We start from the raw sequence: 15,625 nt of genomic DNA on the forward strand, positions 1-15,625 counted from the left end.
TGCAAAGGGTCACTTTCAGGGGCTGGCACGGAATCACTGATGTCTGTTGCAACAGTCGGGGTCAGAACAGAGGCTTCTCTTAGCCCAATTACATCAAAGGCCCAAAGATACCACAGGGCTCTGAGGTATATAAAACAACATTAAAAGATGGGGGTAGGGGAGGGTAGCATGGAGAGTCAGGTGAATTGGGGTCCAGGCCTGAATTCAGCTCTAGGTTTTACCATTTATTCACTTTTGCTTATGAATTAAACAGGCTGCTTTACTTTGCTGAATCCACATCCTAGTCTGCAAAATAGAATGAAATAACACCTCCTGTGGTAGATTATGAGACTGGTCAGAAGACCCACAATCCGCCTCTGGGTTGCCTTTCTTGGTGGTGCTCCTTCCACGGGACGATTTTATATAATCGCCCTGGTGCATCCAAGAATGGCCATGACATTTGCTCAGTAAAATGAGAGCACAAGTTCCACAAGTTCAGCATGTTTCTTTGTTCTCTGCCATGAGACCAGCACTGTCCCAGATAAGGGTCTGCGGCCTACATCCAGGTGATAAAGACATAAAGTGTAGGCCTAGCTGATTCAGGATGGACACAAGGTACAACAAACCTATTTTGTTGTGAACCACTAAGACTTTGGGATGACTAGTTATGCAGCATAAGTGATCCTAAACTGTCTGATACCATCAGCATTTTAATTGCGAGGGCCATATAGACTTGTTTGTAGTTACTGTGAACACCAATATGTGTGTGTGTGTGTGTCTATATATACATACACATATAATATATATATATATGAAATTTACTTTAATACATATTAAATACATATGAATTTTTTATATATAAATGTATATATTATATATATTAGTTATATATTAAAGTAACAGTGTGCTTAGCATATAAGAGATTAAATTGTAGTTGCAATGCTGTTATAGTTATTTCAGACAAATACTCCAGTTATTTCTACACCTTTTTTCCTAGACAATTTGATCTTTTCCTCACTGGAGTCACAGAACAGTATGTTCCCCCGTTGACTCCAGGATCAGCACAGACCCTTCGCAGGGCTGCCGCAGGGTGAAGCCCCAGGGCAGCACCACCAGCTGTCTGGACTCAGACTGTGGATGGCCATGTGTAGGGCCTGCTCCCTGGCCGGGCCTAGGATAACTTCTGTGCTCTTAAAGCTGCTCACCTCGTCAAACACATCTCAGCATTTCTGCCAAACTAGTGAACTCCTATCATATTCCCCAGACAGGTTAGGTCCTCTGTCATCTTCACATCTTTACATAAGCTATATTGTTCTGTATGAAATCTCTCTCTACGCGTGGCATACCCAGCCTACATGTCGGCTCTTCAGTGACAATTTTCTTGACTCTCAGCCAGTTGGTTGCTTCCTCCTCCATTTTCTGAGAGTTTTATTCCAAAGCTTTAAATTCCTATATCCATGTAACCCCTCACGCAGGCCCGGTCCCGGACAGTTTTGGGGCATCTAGGAGATGCTCCATAAATGTTAGTTGGACCTGCTGTCTGGGTCTGAGGAGCTGAGTGACTATGGCAGAGCAGCAGCTTTAAAGGGGCAGCGTGTCATTTCCTGCTGCCACGTGACAGGCTCTTAGTTTTATGTGCCTCAAGTTCACATTCAAAAGCTGCATACTAAGGTGCTTCTACTTCAAGAACCCTGATTTGTGGAGAGAAGAACTTCCAAAATGGCAAAGCAAGGACCTCCCAAAAGCCACTCCTCTGTAAGAACAACAAGAAAACTAGCAAAATTTGTCAGAGTCAGCATTTCCAGAACTCTGAAAAGTAACCAAAATCTTGCAACAATCTGAGCATTTGTTTATGGTGGAAAAAAATAAAAATAAAGGAGCTGGATCGCCATCAGAACAAGTGCTGTGGCATCTGAACCTGCCCTATTCCTGCTCTCTTCTCCCCAGCCCTGCAGTCTACTTTGAAAAGCCCTGCAGCAGCTTCCCAGCTATGGAGCTGAGAAAGCCAAGTGCCAGGCAACCACTGGGGCGGAGGGGGACCCTTGGAGCCGCCCGAGGCCTGTGCCCAGACAGCAGTCACTATTTGACCTGTCTGGCAGTTCCCTGAAAAGCCCCATTCTCAGGGTTTATCTTTATTTGACCTGACTCAAAGTTCTGTCGGTGTGAACCACACTGTAAGGTATTTGTTAAACAACAAAAAAATTGGTAACAGTTGTACCACATTGTGGTTGCCCCAGGTGGCAATACCCGGTGGTGCTAACGAGAGGATGGAAAGGGAAAATCGGGAAGGAAATGTCCATGGGGCTTCCGACAGGTCTACCATATTTCCGCGGGTCTAAAAGGCCAGGCACATGCAGGGACTGTGCATGGCCCTTAATCTCTCACTCTGGCTAACCGTGAGGCTCACATAAGCTGGAAATGAAGGTGAATGCAGAGTTGTCAAGTACCTGCTGGAGTGTAGAGATGCAACTCAGGTCCCAGGCAGAGCCTGAGAGGCCTCCCGCTTCAAGGCATTTACGAAAACCTCTGTCTCCGGGGTAGGGGAACTCAGTTCTAACAGAGCAGAACGCCCCCTGGCTAGACAGGACGAGCAACGGAAATTTTACAGAATCAATCCTTTCTCAGAAAGTCACCAAACAGCAAGCAACAAAAATAACAACAGTTACAGTAACAGACCTGGGTGGTTCCTGATTTCCAGAGTTTCCCCATTATATCACTTACAGTGTCAAATTTTTAACAAGGTATGAACCATCTAAAGAAATAGGAAGCTATGCCCGACACAGAGGATCCAGAAGAAATAACAGAAACTCCCTGAGGACACCCAGACAGCGGATTTCTGAAACAAAAAACTTAAGATGAGCTATTTTTAGCAACTTTAAATTATTAAAAAATTCTAACTAATATTTCAATTTAAAAGACTTTAATGTGAGATATTTTTGCATATATTTTTGGTATACAACTTGTCTTTATATGGAAGTTCACACTGTGAAAAAAATCACCAGTCAAGCTACATAATTTATCTATCATCTTTATAGCTAACCTTGTGTGTGTGGTGGGGGGGGGGGTGTAGTTAAATCTATCCTTCTAGAAAATTTCAAATACAAAATGCAGGAGTGTTAACTATCATCACCACGGTGTATATTAGATCTCCAGAACTTATTCACCCCACATAACTGAACCTTTTTGTACACGTTAGTGGACATCTCCCCGCTTCCCCCACAACCCAGCCACTGGCAAACACAATTTTACCTCTGCATTTATGAGTCGGGCTTCTTAAGATTTCACATTTAAGTAAGATCGTGCAGTATTTCTCTTTGTCTGTCTTAGTTCACTTAGCATGATGTCCTCCGGGTTCACCTCTGTTGCAAGTGGCTGTGTTTCCTTCCTTTTCAAAGGCTGAAAATACTCCTGATTTCTTCTTATTGCCATATCAAAGAAGTCTTCCGTCTCTAATATCCCTTTACTTTCTAGCCTGCCGTGTTATTTCTTATGGATAGCATAGTCTTGATTGAAAAGTTTAATCAATTTTCATCTAAAATAATGATAGAGAAGAATTTATTACCATTTTGTTAACTAATTTCTGTTTGTTTTGTAGTTCTTCTCTCCTGCTCTCTTCCCTTATGTTTTCTTCTATTGATAGGCTTTAATTCTTTTCTCATTTTCTTTTGTGTAACTTCTGTAAGTAGTTCATGTGGGGCTTACATAAACTATGGTTATAACAGTCTATTTTAAGTGGGTAACTTCACTTACAAACACATTTCTACACTTATACCTCCCCCCACTATCCAGTAACGATGTCACGATTAACAACCATTTATACTGTGTGTCCATTAACATCATTTATGGTTGCTATTAATACTTTTGTCATTTATTCACCACTGTAACAGTAATACAATATTCTGGTTTTGTCTAGATTTACCTTGGCCAATGAGTTTCACACCTCATCTTCTTGTGTTGGTGTTATTTAGCATTCTTTCATTTCAACTTGAAGTACACCCTTTATTGTTTTATTTTTGAGAGAGAGAGGGAGCATGAGCCCAAGCACATGAGCAGGGGAAGGGGCAGAAGGCAAGGAGCAGAGAGAATCTTAAGCAAACTGCATGCTCCACCCTGAGCCTGACCCTTGATAGGTCTTGACCTGACCTGAAATCAGGAGTCTGACACTTAACCCACTGACTGCCCAGGCACCCTCCCTTTGGTATTTCTTGTCACGCAGGTCTAGTTGTAATGAATTCCTTCAGCTTTTGTTTATCTAAGAGTCTTTGCCTCCCCCTTTATTTTCGAAGGACACATTTGTCAGGATTAGTACTCCTGGTCGGTAGTTTTTTTCTTTCAGCTTTCTGAATATATGGACCCACACCAGTATATTCAAGACTGCAAGATTTTGCTGAAAACTCTGCCAACAGTCTTTAGGGGGTTCTCTTGTGTGTAACATGTCGATTTTCTCTTGCTGTTTCAAAATTCTGTCTTTAACTTTTGACAATGTGTCTTGGTGTGAGCCTCTTTCATCTTATTTGGTATCCTTCGGGCTTTGTGGATCTGTTTTTCTATTTTTTTCCTAGGTTTGGAAAGGTTTCAGATATTACTTTGAGTAAGCTTTCCGCCCACTTCTCTTTTTTCTTTCTAGGACTCCCATAATGAGTATTACATAAGTCCCTTAAGCTACCTTCGCATTTTCATTCTCTTCTTTTTGACCATTTTACTGAATAACTTCCAATGACCTTTTAGTTTACTGATCCTTTTGTCTGCTTTATCTATTCTGTTGGTGAAGCTCATTTTTTAAGTTTTCAGTTCAGCTAATATATTCTTCAACTCTATGATTTCTGCTTGGTACTTTTAAAATATTTTTTATATTTGCATTCTCACTTTGCTCATGCATTGTTGTCCTGAATTCCATGAATATCTTTATGATCATTATTTTTTTTTTTCATTTTCTGTTAGGGTAAATCACAAATCTCCATTTCATTAGGGTCAGTTTCTGGAGATTTACCTTGTTCTTTTATCTGGAACAGATTTTCCTCTTTCTTCATTTTCCTTGACACTCTATGTTGATTTCTCCACATTAGGTAGAACACCTACCTCTCCCATTCTTCACACACTGGCCTCATATAGGAGATGAGCCTCACAAATCAGCCTGGCTGGAGATCCTGGATGCCTCTCAAACCTCTGCTTGTCCAAGCTGCCATCCTTGTTGTGAGTGGCCCCCAGGAGAGCAGAGTCTGCCAAGTCCTGTTAGTGCCTCCAGACAGGTGAGGTAAAAAGCCAATTCCTCACACAGCAGCTGCAAGAGTTGGAACGCTATGTGTGTGGTCCAATTCCTTCTCTCCCCAGGGAGAAGCTAGCAAGTGGAATTTATCACTTAGCTGGGCAGAGGAACTGTGGCAAATTCCTCCTTCCACATTTAGACCACACACTCTTTCAAATGGCTACTTTGTCTTCTGTTGCCCCAGGGTCCTAGAAAATGCTGAGTCATGTGGCTGGGTTAGAAGCCAGTCCCTTGGGTAGTAGCTGAAAAGGCTAGAGGGAGGGAGGCTAGGTGTGAAGTCCATCTCCTAGGGAGCAGCTGGGGACTTGGTTTCACTGCTGCAGCAGGCTGGGTTTAGGAGTTGCAGGAAGTAAGTGCCCATATACCTGTTCAGAAATCATAAGAGATTAGTCATTACCTGTGTAATCAGCTCCCAGAAACAGGCAACTTAGAAGCCAGGCCGTCGGGTAGCAACTGGAAAAGTCAGGGCGGTATTATAGTCCACCTTCCAGAGAGATGCTGGGTTTTATTGCTGGAGCTCAGGAGCTGAGATGAGGAGCCGTAAGAAGAGCCTGCAGGACCAGGGAAAGCTGTCATGTTCTCTGTACATCGGAAGGGACTACAGAAGGCCAGGCCTTGTCAGCTCCTAGAGAGAAGAAAGTTAGAAGTTAGACCCTCAGGCAGCAGCTGGAAAAGTCGGGGCACTAGATGCAGAGTTCAGCTCCTTCCAGGGAGAAGCTGATGCCTACGTTGTTTTCACTGGAGTGAGCCAGGGGTGGCGGGGTGGGAGGCATGGTCAGTGGGGGGGTTGGAGGGTAACTACAGGAAGTATCCACAAGTGTGGACATGCTTTCAGAGGACTGGGGAGTGTCTACCCCATCAGCTTCTACATGCAAGCCAGTTATTAGGCAGACCCTCAGGCAGCAGCTGGAAAAACTAGAGTGCTAGATGTGCAGTCAGACCCCTCCAGGGTGAAGCTGGGAACTGAGCTTTACTGCCTGCCACTCAGCACTGAGCCAGGGGAAGAGCCCTGAGAAGTGTTTGTGTGCCCACTTAAAACCCTGTGCTTGCTGTGTGGGGTCCCAGGATGCTAGCAAATCCCAGGCCTCATCAGCTCCCAGAGGTGATGCCTTAGAAGCCAGTTCTTTAGGTAGCAGCCATAAAAGTTGGGATGCTAGATATATGGGCCAAGCCTTTCACTCCTTAGGGAGAAGCTGCTTGTTGGGGGGAGGTGTTGCCCCCAATGGTGTGGTGGGGGTAGTGGGGTTTATGGAACAAGTGTGTCTCAGCTTTCCGTACCTGTTTCAATGTGGGGATATCCTTAGTCACCTGGTATGCACAAGTCTCCCTCAAGTGTTTTTCTGGATTTCTCTCTCAGATATCAATCCATGTATGACAGTTTATTGAATCCATGGGCGGTGCATTTCTTAATTTCTTGCCTCCTCAGATATCCTTCAGTGTGGTTTCCCTTATCTCTTCAGAGCATCTTGAGAAGGATTTCTAAAGAAAACATTCTGTCCATCAACAAGTCTAGTTCAGCTAGTACGTATGTACTGACTGTGTAGAAGATACTGTGCCAAGTGCTGTAGGGAAAACAGAGATGAACCAGACACGGCCAGTGACCTCAAGAAACTTAGTGTGGTGGGACAGACAGTTAAAAAGAAAAGGTATATCACATTAAGGCCACTAAGACGAAGAATTGGAAAACTTGCAAAAAAACAAATCTCTCACCTTATTTGCGAAAACTTGTTAAGATTTATGGAAGAGGGACATATTTGAGGTGAAGCAAGCAGCAAGTCTGAATTGCACATGTTATTACTTCTGGAGATTACGTTGCTGGGGCCCAGCTAAAACCACAACCAGCTTAACAGCCCAACTTCTGCTCTATCCCCCAGCGTGTCGCTGTGCGCAGCAAGATGTCTGAAGGTTTCACTTCTCTACATTTCTGTAGTCACGAATCACCTGAAACTTGAGATGTCGAATGTGTCCATTCCACCTAGGCATCTGTGATGACAGAAAGTTCTTTACTTGCACTCTCCAATAGTGTAGCCACTAGGCTAATGAGGGAATACAAGTTAAACTTTGTTTAAATACCTGTTGTGGCTAGAACTACCATACTGGTCAGTATAGGTCAATAACCTCTGGCCATTCTTGGTGAAAATACTGATAAAATTATGGGATGATGTTGGGTCAGCATTTATTGTAAAATTCAGAAAGTCCGATTTATGGAATCATGCTCTTTTGGCAACACGGGCATCTATCTAAAGTGAGATGGGACTTTATTCTCCATTTTTGCATATCTGGCACAGGAACTTCATTCATGTGATAAAACAAATATTTACGGAGCGTCCATTCACAACAACAGAATTAGGCCTTTCTGAGACATGTTTCAAGAATATGGAACACCTGCACTTGCCTAAAAATTTCACAACTTATTATGACACACATGTATAGAATGGGAAATAAGGATGCTGGAAACAACAAAACAAAACAAAACAGCTTTAGAAAACATTCCTTATGTAGGAGAAATTCAGGTGGGAAGTGGCAGGTGATATGACTAGCGGGCAGCATCAGGGATTCAAATTCCTTCATCTTGGTTATTCCACCATCCCTGAGGGTTGCCCCCTCACTACTGGTCACATGTGTTTGGCCAGACCTTAAATGGCTCCAACCTAGTTATAATGGGGTCTGGAAAGTAGTTATTCTTCCCACCCTTCATCTTTGGATAGTGAAATCACAAGCTAAAATATGGTATTCTGTTACTAAAGGAAGAAGGGTAGAATGGATATTGAAAGATAAGTAGCAATCTCTCAAAGAAAACCCAGAAATATTTTGGATGTCATGACAATGGAAAATGTCTAGATCCTCATGGCAAAACTGGAGACGTTAAAAAGAGAACACCAAAAAAACACTTTTACACCTCTTCTCATTCACTAAAAATTAAAATGAAAAGCTAAATTAGAAGAATTAATGCAATTATTTTTTAACAAACTAAATATTTTAAGTCCTTTATTTAAAGCAGTGAAAAAATGTGCACTTGTACCCATTAAAAATCCACCAACACTGTCGGACACAGAAATCAGAAAGTTTATTTAAAACATTTCACAACTATTATATTGTATTGGACAATCATTTATTTAAAATAATATCCTAAATACTTACAAAAATAAATCAAGTATTGCTTCTATTTTTCAAGTGTCAAAGTCTTTGCCATAGAAAATAGAAAGAACCTTTATAAACTAAACATAACATTTAAGCTACATCAAGTTTAATAACTGCACACTATTTTCTTTAATGGTTGTGCTTTACAAATTCCCAAGCTACTTCTTTGCAATGTACAGGTTCACAACAGGAATGTATGCATACAACCATACATACACATTTTTACATAGGAACGTTTCTCATTAAATATGCCTACAGAGAACCTAACACAGCACTGTGGCCTAAAAGCCACCCCACAGAGCCAAATGTGCCACTATACAGAAGCAGGTGTAGATGGAGAAGCATTATCTAACATTCACATTAGCAATCCAGCTATCAGAGGATGACATCTTAATGAGGGATACTCAGTTTACTGTTTCTAGATAAGACATTAATTCTTAGTCTATACTAAGTCATAAAGTTCAACAGTCTTATTCACTGAAAAAATAGAATTAAACTTCAAATATTTCTCAATACATTAAGTGATCATTGTCATATGTATATGCACTTTTAACTGAAAAAGAGAAAGGAATATTAACCTTAGAACAAATTTTCAAAATTCAAGATCATTTGCAAATTGGTCTGTGGTTTTACTCTTTTATCAGTGGGGCATCCAATTCCTTTTCAAACAGATAGATGCTGGCTTTTTCTTCCCTGGCATATGCACTCCAGCGTCAAAACACAGACATAAATCATAGTTCATGATGACTATTTATAACGCTGTACCACCCACAGGGTGTCAATCTCACTACATCAACCAGATGTGGAAAAGAATCTCACTTCTGATCAGTTCCTGAATTTCCATAACGTTAATCACAATAATACAGAACTTTATAATTAGTCTTGTATAAATACTTCTGTATCAAGCATTTTAAATTCTATTTATCAACTAGAAAAGTGATAAATCACAAAATTTGCTTTTTCTCTATTAAAAAAGAATCTAGCTTTCTGTCCTTATTCATAAATTTCATGAATTATTTAGAAATTCTAAATATAATTGAAAATTTATGAGCAATTGGCTGTGAAAATACTAATTTATTGAAATTGATGTTTTACAACAAATTCCAATAAAAGGGAGCCTGAAGAGCTTGTAAAATCTCAATCATGAGCAAGTAGTAAACACCAAAGGAGCAGATGTCTTACACTGACCAAAATATACCAAAATGTCATAATATTTGGAAAATTTTAATTAGCATGCTAAAATATTTTCAAAGGGCTATTTCATTTCACTAAAAGTTGCAGGCAAGCAGACTATCAGAATATACAAAAATGCAAACCAACAATACAATTGCACCAATAAAAACCATCAAAATCTAAGAGGTAGTCAACAGAAGTAACCCTGATGAAACACTATATCCTGACAAATGCTCCCTAATCGTAAGACCTAAATGCAGTATGAAGTTCTTGTATTTTCAGTGATTAGAAAAAATGTACTGGCAGATAATCTGAGAACCAAGTATCGAAATGAATAATACTGTCAATGGAACAATACTCGTGTTTGCAAAGAGAGACTGAAAATAAAATCTGGACCAGGGGTCTCCAGCCTGCAGGCCTCATCCGTTCCTCCTGCCAGTTTTGTAAAGAAAATTTTACTGAAATGCAACAACATCCGTTTTGTTTATATATTGTTTACGGTTGCTGTTTTTACACTGGGAGCAGAGTCCAGTACTTGGGAGAGATCATATGGTTCAAAAAGCCTAAGGTATTTACTGAACTATTTGCCATCCGTCTCCTCACAAAACGCTTGCTGACCCCTAGTCCAGACACAGGCTGACAGGTATGCAGTTGTCGAAGGGCGTTGGAGAGATTAACCAGGAACCTCACAACCTAAGGTATTCAACTATAAGGAATGCAAAATGCTAATTATGCCACAATTCAATTCCTTTTCATATCTGAGAGAGTCCCAACAGTTTTCTTCTTTTTATGTTTGTGGTCTAATATCAAAGAGTATTTCCAAGTTACTAAAGAAAGGTTTAGTACAGCACTGTCCGAAAGAACATTTCGCAATGACGGAAACCTTTTATATCTGCACTTTCCAATACTGGAGCCATCAGCCACATGTGGCTGTTGAGCATTTGAAATGTGACTGATGTGATCAAGGAACTGAATTTTTAATTTTAATTAATCTTATTTAAATTGCCACATGTGGCTTGTGGCTATAATGCTGGACAGCACAGATGCAACTCAAGATCTAAAGTGTGACTTCTAAAAATGGCCAAAACAGTTAGAAAATAACACCTCTGGAAATAAAAGCTTTGTATAGAAGTGAACTGAATATCATAAAGTCAGTCCCAGACACATTCCTTAATTTGTAAACAAAATCAAACTGATTCCAGATGATTCCATCACCACACCATCTTTTGCAGTCAAGAGGAAAAACTATTATAGCATGTTTTTTAGCAAATGCCCTGATCATTTTATGCTTAAAAGCAATAGTTATGATCATTATATTAAAATATGTATGGACGTTTCACACAAATTAATTTTTTGCCTTATTTCCCATCAGAAAAATCACTTATAAAAGTCAACTTATCTCCATACCCTTAATATTTCAACCATACTGTACAGAAGCCCTTGTTTATAGTAGGTACATATGAGAACTATGAAGTTTCCTGAATCTGCAAAATCTCCAGTCGCTTTTATATGGCAAAAAGTTATTTCAACAGTCAAATCTTCCAAATGTTATATCTTCCATTACATGGGGAAGTAGACCCATCTGATGACAGATTTGAGGATAGAGGTAAAACCTTATATGTATCGAGTCAAAAAGTGTAACTCTTGTATAGTTCTCCATGTACCTACTCAGCACAATTTTTCTATGGACCCAAGCAATAAAGCAAATGTAGATATATTTATAAATTACTTATTACTGATTATACATTGCAGGTGAGCCAAGTTACTGGTACTCCTGAAGACATTAAGCTAAAATATACAAAGGCAATTTGAAATTATAATACTCTCCGAAGACAAAAGTTTGAGATGTGTGCCTAATTACATCTTCCACCAATTACTCAAATATACTCCCTTAGAGAAATAGCTGATTCAAAGTCGGCTGACAAAATTAAATTTTGTGCATATTAATTTTAAAATAGTTGATATCCAGCATCATTAATTTCTTTTTCAATCTGGCAGTTAATTGAAAGATACAAAATATTTTAAGGGCACTTCTGTTTATGTTTTCTTTTGTAGTTTAATCAGGGGTTGTAGCAGGAACCTTAACAGAGAGATTTCGTCTGGTGTTGGTGATGTGCCGCTGCTGGGCCAGGAACGACCGTGCGGGCGCGCACGCGCCAGGGTCTCGGCAAGCACCACTGCCGCTCACGAGCCTAGATTCCATCCCCAGCTTCTGGAACGCCAGACTCTGCACAAGCATAAGCAAACAAAGAACAAGCCTCTTCAGTTTGTCAAGTGCTTTTCACTTGACAAATATAAAGTCATTTCCTCAAAACAATACTATAAAGCTGATTTTATAGGAAAACTAAGGGTTCAACAGCTAATTAATCTGTATGTTGTCAGGCTAGCAAAGAGGAAGAAGCAAAGGCATAAACCCCAGTTTCTCTATTTTAACCCACTAATTTGAAATCATCAAAAACAATAGCTTAAATTAATATTCTAAAATTAAGCTTTATTATAACAATAAAAAAAGGTTCCAAAGTAAATTTTTGCGTTTAGGCCTTCACTCCACCCACTGTGATCACACCTAACAAGAGAAAAGCTTAGAACAATGATTCTCAAATACAGTCCTCAGATTAACATTTATACCTCTGGAAATCTGTTAAAAATGGAAATTCTCTCCTGTACATTCTACCCAGACCTATTAAATCAGAAGTTCTGCAGCTGAGTTCCATAACCTGTGTTTGAACAAGTCTTCTGATGGATGCCAAGGCGTGAGAACCACCACAGTTCAAACTCACTAGCGTCTATCTACATACTGATAAATGACACGTTACCATAGTTGTGGATATTGGGTTTTTAGTAAGCAAAGTAATTACTTCTTCTCACCAGACCACATAACAAAATTTTACTAAGCCTAGAATCAGTAGGAATTCTACTGGTCACACAGAATATTATAAATGTTCAAAAGATAATGGGTAGAAAAGGAATAAGTAATGCATTATTTGGCTCTATTTAACAATGTATGTATCGAGAGGCTACAGAGGAACAAAGGAAATAATACACAGTTACCAATCTTAACTAGGATGACTGACTCACGAGGGAAAGTTCTGGGAATACTTCACATATAATTTCCTTCAAGGCCTTGCTAAATTAGGCCAGATTTTATCAAACAGAGAAGGGAAGAGCACAGCCTGGCAGTAAGGTGGCATAAAAGAATGGGCATGTTTGAAGAAGGACACCCTGTTCTTTGTGGTGAAGCACGGGGCTCACACATGGGGAGGCCATTAGCTGACATTCTCTTATACTAAACCGTCCACAGCTGAGGCAGATAAGGGCTGTACTCTTCTCTATTTCAGTTGAAATAATCCAAAAGAACCATATACATCATGAAATGCTTGAAAACACTGATAGTAAGGATGACAAGGTAAAAAACACTTCAAATAATTTTAACTATTTTCTCCTTTTAACACAGACCTACAACTACTGAACAACAACAACAAAACAGTGAAAGACACACTCAGAGTCTTCATGGGATGTTAAAATAAATGTTGAGTACTAGTGATTTTCATTTCACAGATATTCCTATTTCTACAGAAACCCTTCATGAAGCACAAATTAAGTATTTTAGCTCAAATAAGGCAATTTTAAAAATATTTGTGAACTGCTGTATGCCTGCTTCATGCACGTCAACTACAAACATTAAACTACAATACATAATTTGGATTATAACTAACATTAGAAAGAAGAGAACATGTCAGGAAATACCTGAGTACAATGCACACAGGGCAACTTCAGTTCTTTATGTAAACATGCATATGTAAGGATTTGTGGTAGAAAATATATTTCTTTCTATGGCTCCTGGTCAAAACATTTGATAAACACAATGTCCAATCACCGGTCGAATGTCAACTCACCTTATTGTACCAGGCAGAAACAATTAGTTTTTCTTCATAATCACGGAATTTTGCTACTTTACATTCACTCTGGAAAAAGACACAAGGACCATCAAAATCCCAGAAATAAACCCAAACTACCAAAAACGGAATCATTTTTTCACTGTGCTCATTGAGAGAATTTGAAAAACGCATTGTGTGGCACATAAAAGAGTCAAAATCTGAACTGAATCACGGAAAAAGCAGGCACAAAAATGAAGGAAAATCTACTTAACGGAGTAGAGTACTTTTTTTTTTTTTTTAAAGGCGAGTGTGGTTCCTTTTTTCCCCCTTTTATTTATTTATATTTTCTGAATGAACTCTAGTCCACATAATTTTAAAAGGAGCTAATATTATAGCAGAGCTCCATTGGCCACTAAGGGACATCCACAGGATTGGCTGTTGTGGGAGAGACAGAGACCATGTAGCAGAGCACATAAACTCCCACAAGCTAGTGAGATGTTTGTAATAAACATACTAAGTGCTAAAACATGACATTGCCAACCCCTGATTTCAACTTCTTGTGAAATGTGATCATTAATGGCAGATATTGGATGGCAATTAATTACCAGGATTACCAGAATCCTTAAAAGGAGATGTGTGAATATGAAAATTTTACCTCCAGAATCTCAATTCTTCTCTCTTTCTCTGCCAACTGCTTTCTAAGTAGCATTATTTCAGCTGATGCTGGATTTAATTTGGGATCTAAAGTTTTTATTACCTGTTTAAAGAAAAAAAACAGTTTTATATCTACTTTATCAAGTATGGAAATATAAGAATATAACCTATAAATCTCTATAAATAAAGTGGAAAATTATCCAGAAAGTCACCCAGGTGTGAACCATGACTTATTTTACAATTAAATTGACAAACATTCTGTAGAAGTAGAATGGTATTATAATTAAGTACAAAAATGGGAAGATCCCTATTCCAAAATAAAATTTCTTTTCTCCAAGGCTCAGTCCTTAGGGATAGTAATTTAGGCTTAATAACTCAGAGTACTGAGGTCCTGAAACAACATTTTCCATATTTATCTGATACACTTTTTAAAAAATTAAAATGAATTTGCTACTTATATAGGAACTTATTGTACAAAGTAACAAATTCTCAGCAACAACCTTTTTTACTACCATTATCTAGTTAAATGTAATTCAATATGTAAGATCAATTTACTAGAAACTGATGACTTTGTCTGTAATTCATAGAGTAGCAGCTCAATCACATTTAGGGAAATCACAAAAAGTTAGGTTCTGTTTGCTCAGAACGTGGTTCACAGACTAAGTGAACTATGGAGCCAGCAGTAGAACAGGACATTAACTTGAAAATATAAAATGTAAATTAGGAGCAAAAACAAATTTCCTATAATAAGGTCAGCTGTATGATGTAATTACAAATCTATTTAAAAAGACATAAACTGACTTAAAGATTTCACCTACATTTTAAGGAGGTAAAGGAAAAAGAATGAAAGGTCATATGCCTAAAAATTACTCTGGTTCATTCAAAACAATTTGCTGAGTGCTGAATGTGGCAGCCACTGACTGACTCTGGCATGTGGGATACAGGAGATGGAGTGCCTGCCTTTGAGGAGTTCACATTATAAAAGCAGAGTTTAAGTCATAATTTAATTACGGAGAACACATCATAATTTGTTACCTCTAAGTGATAAAAAGTATGATTTCTATATGTTCTGAGTTTTCTATGATGGGCGTTATGTTACCATAATTAACCTCTCCCTCCAAATAATGTAAAGGCAAGAAATGAAATCAGGTTTGTCATATAAGCAATTGTATTTTATTTTTATTTTTTAAATGTTATTTATTATGTATTTTTGAGAGAGAGAGAGAGAGAGAGAGAGAGAGAGAGAGAGAGAGAGAGAGAGACCAGCAAGGGAGGGCCAGAGAGAGAGGGAGACACAGACTCTAAAGCAGGCTCCAGGCTCTGAGCTGTCAGCACAGAGCCCGACGAGGGGCTCAAATCCACAAACTGTGAGATCATGACCTGAGCCAAACCAGGTGCCCCAGCAATTGCTTCTTTAAATGAGAGTACTTGAAGATGACAAGTATTCATGGTCATTGTTTTGTCTACTTAATTGTAATGTTTTTAGAATATCTTTAGATATATGTAACAAGCACCTTATTAAAATGTTCTTATC

At 39.0% G+C, this 15,625-nt stretch overlaps 1 protein-coding gene and 1 long non-coding RNA gene across 3 annotated transcripts in view; both read right to left on the reverse strand.

Annotated features, from left to right (window-relative positions):
• Positions 1-2,646: 2,646 nt before the first annotated feature.
• On the reverse strand, positions 2,647-7,189 carry LOC115299412. Its single transcript, XR_003912176.1, has 5 exons — positions 6,956-7,189; positions 6,524-6,807; positions 5,643-5,870; positions 3,229-3,511; positions 2,647-2,815 (listed from the first exon to the last, which is right to left on the reverse strand). It is a non-coding gene; the product is annotated as an uncharacterized LOC115299412 (long non-coding RNA).
• Positions 7,190-8,290: 1,101 nt separating this feature from the next.
• Positions 8,291-15,625, reverse strand: part of HOOK1 (hook microtubule tethering protein 1) — a 65,237-nt gene continuing 57,902 nt past the window's right edge. For both annotated transcript variants that reach the window (XM_029948778.1, XM_029948777.1), the window contains exons 20-22: positions 14,093-14,194; positions 13,456-13,524; positions 8,291-11,786 (exon numbers count right to left, since the gene is read on the reverse strand). In XM_029948778.1, the coding sequence (XP_029804638.1) occupies positions 11,616-11,786; positions 13,456-13,524; positions 14,093-14,194 (342 nt within the window). In that variant the 3' untranslated portion in view covers positions 8,291-11,615. The remainder of the gene's footprint in view (positions 11,787-13,455; positions 13,525-14,092; positions 14,195-15,625) is intronic.

The sequence above is a fragment of the Suricata suricatta genome, chromosome 8, assembly GCF_006229205.1.
Source record: "Suricata suricatta isolate VVHF042 chromosome 8, meerkat_22Aug2017_6uvM2_HiC, whole genome shotgun sequence".
Lineage (NCBI taxonomy): Eukaryota > Metazoa > Chordata > Mammalia > Carnivora > Herpestidae > Suricata > Suricata suricatta.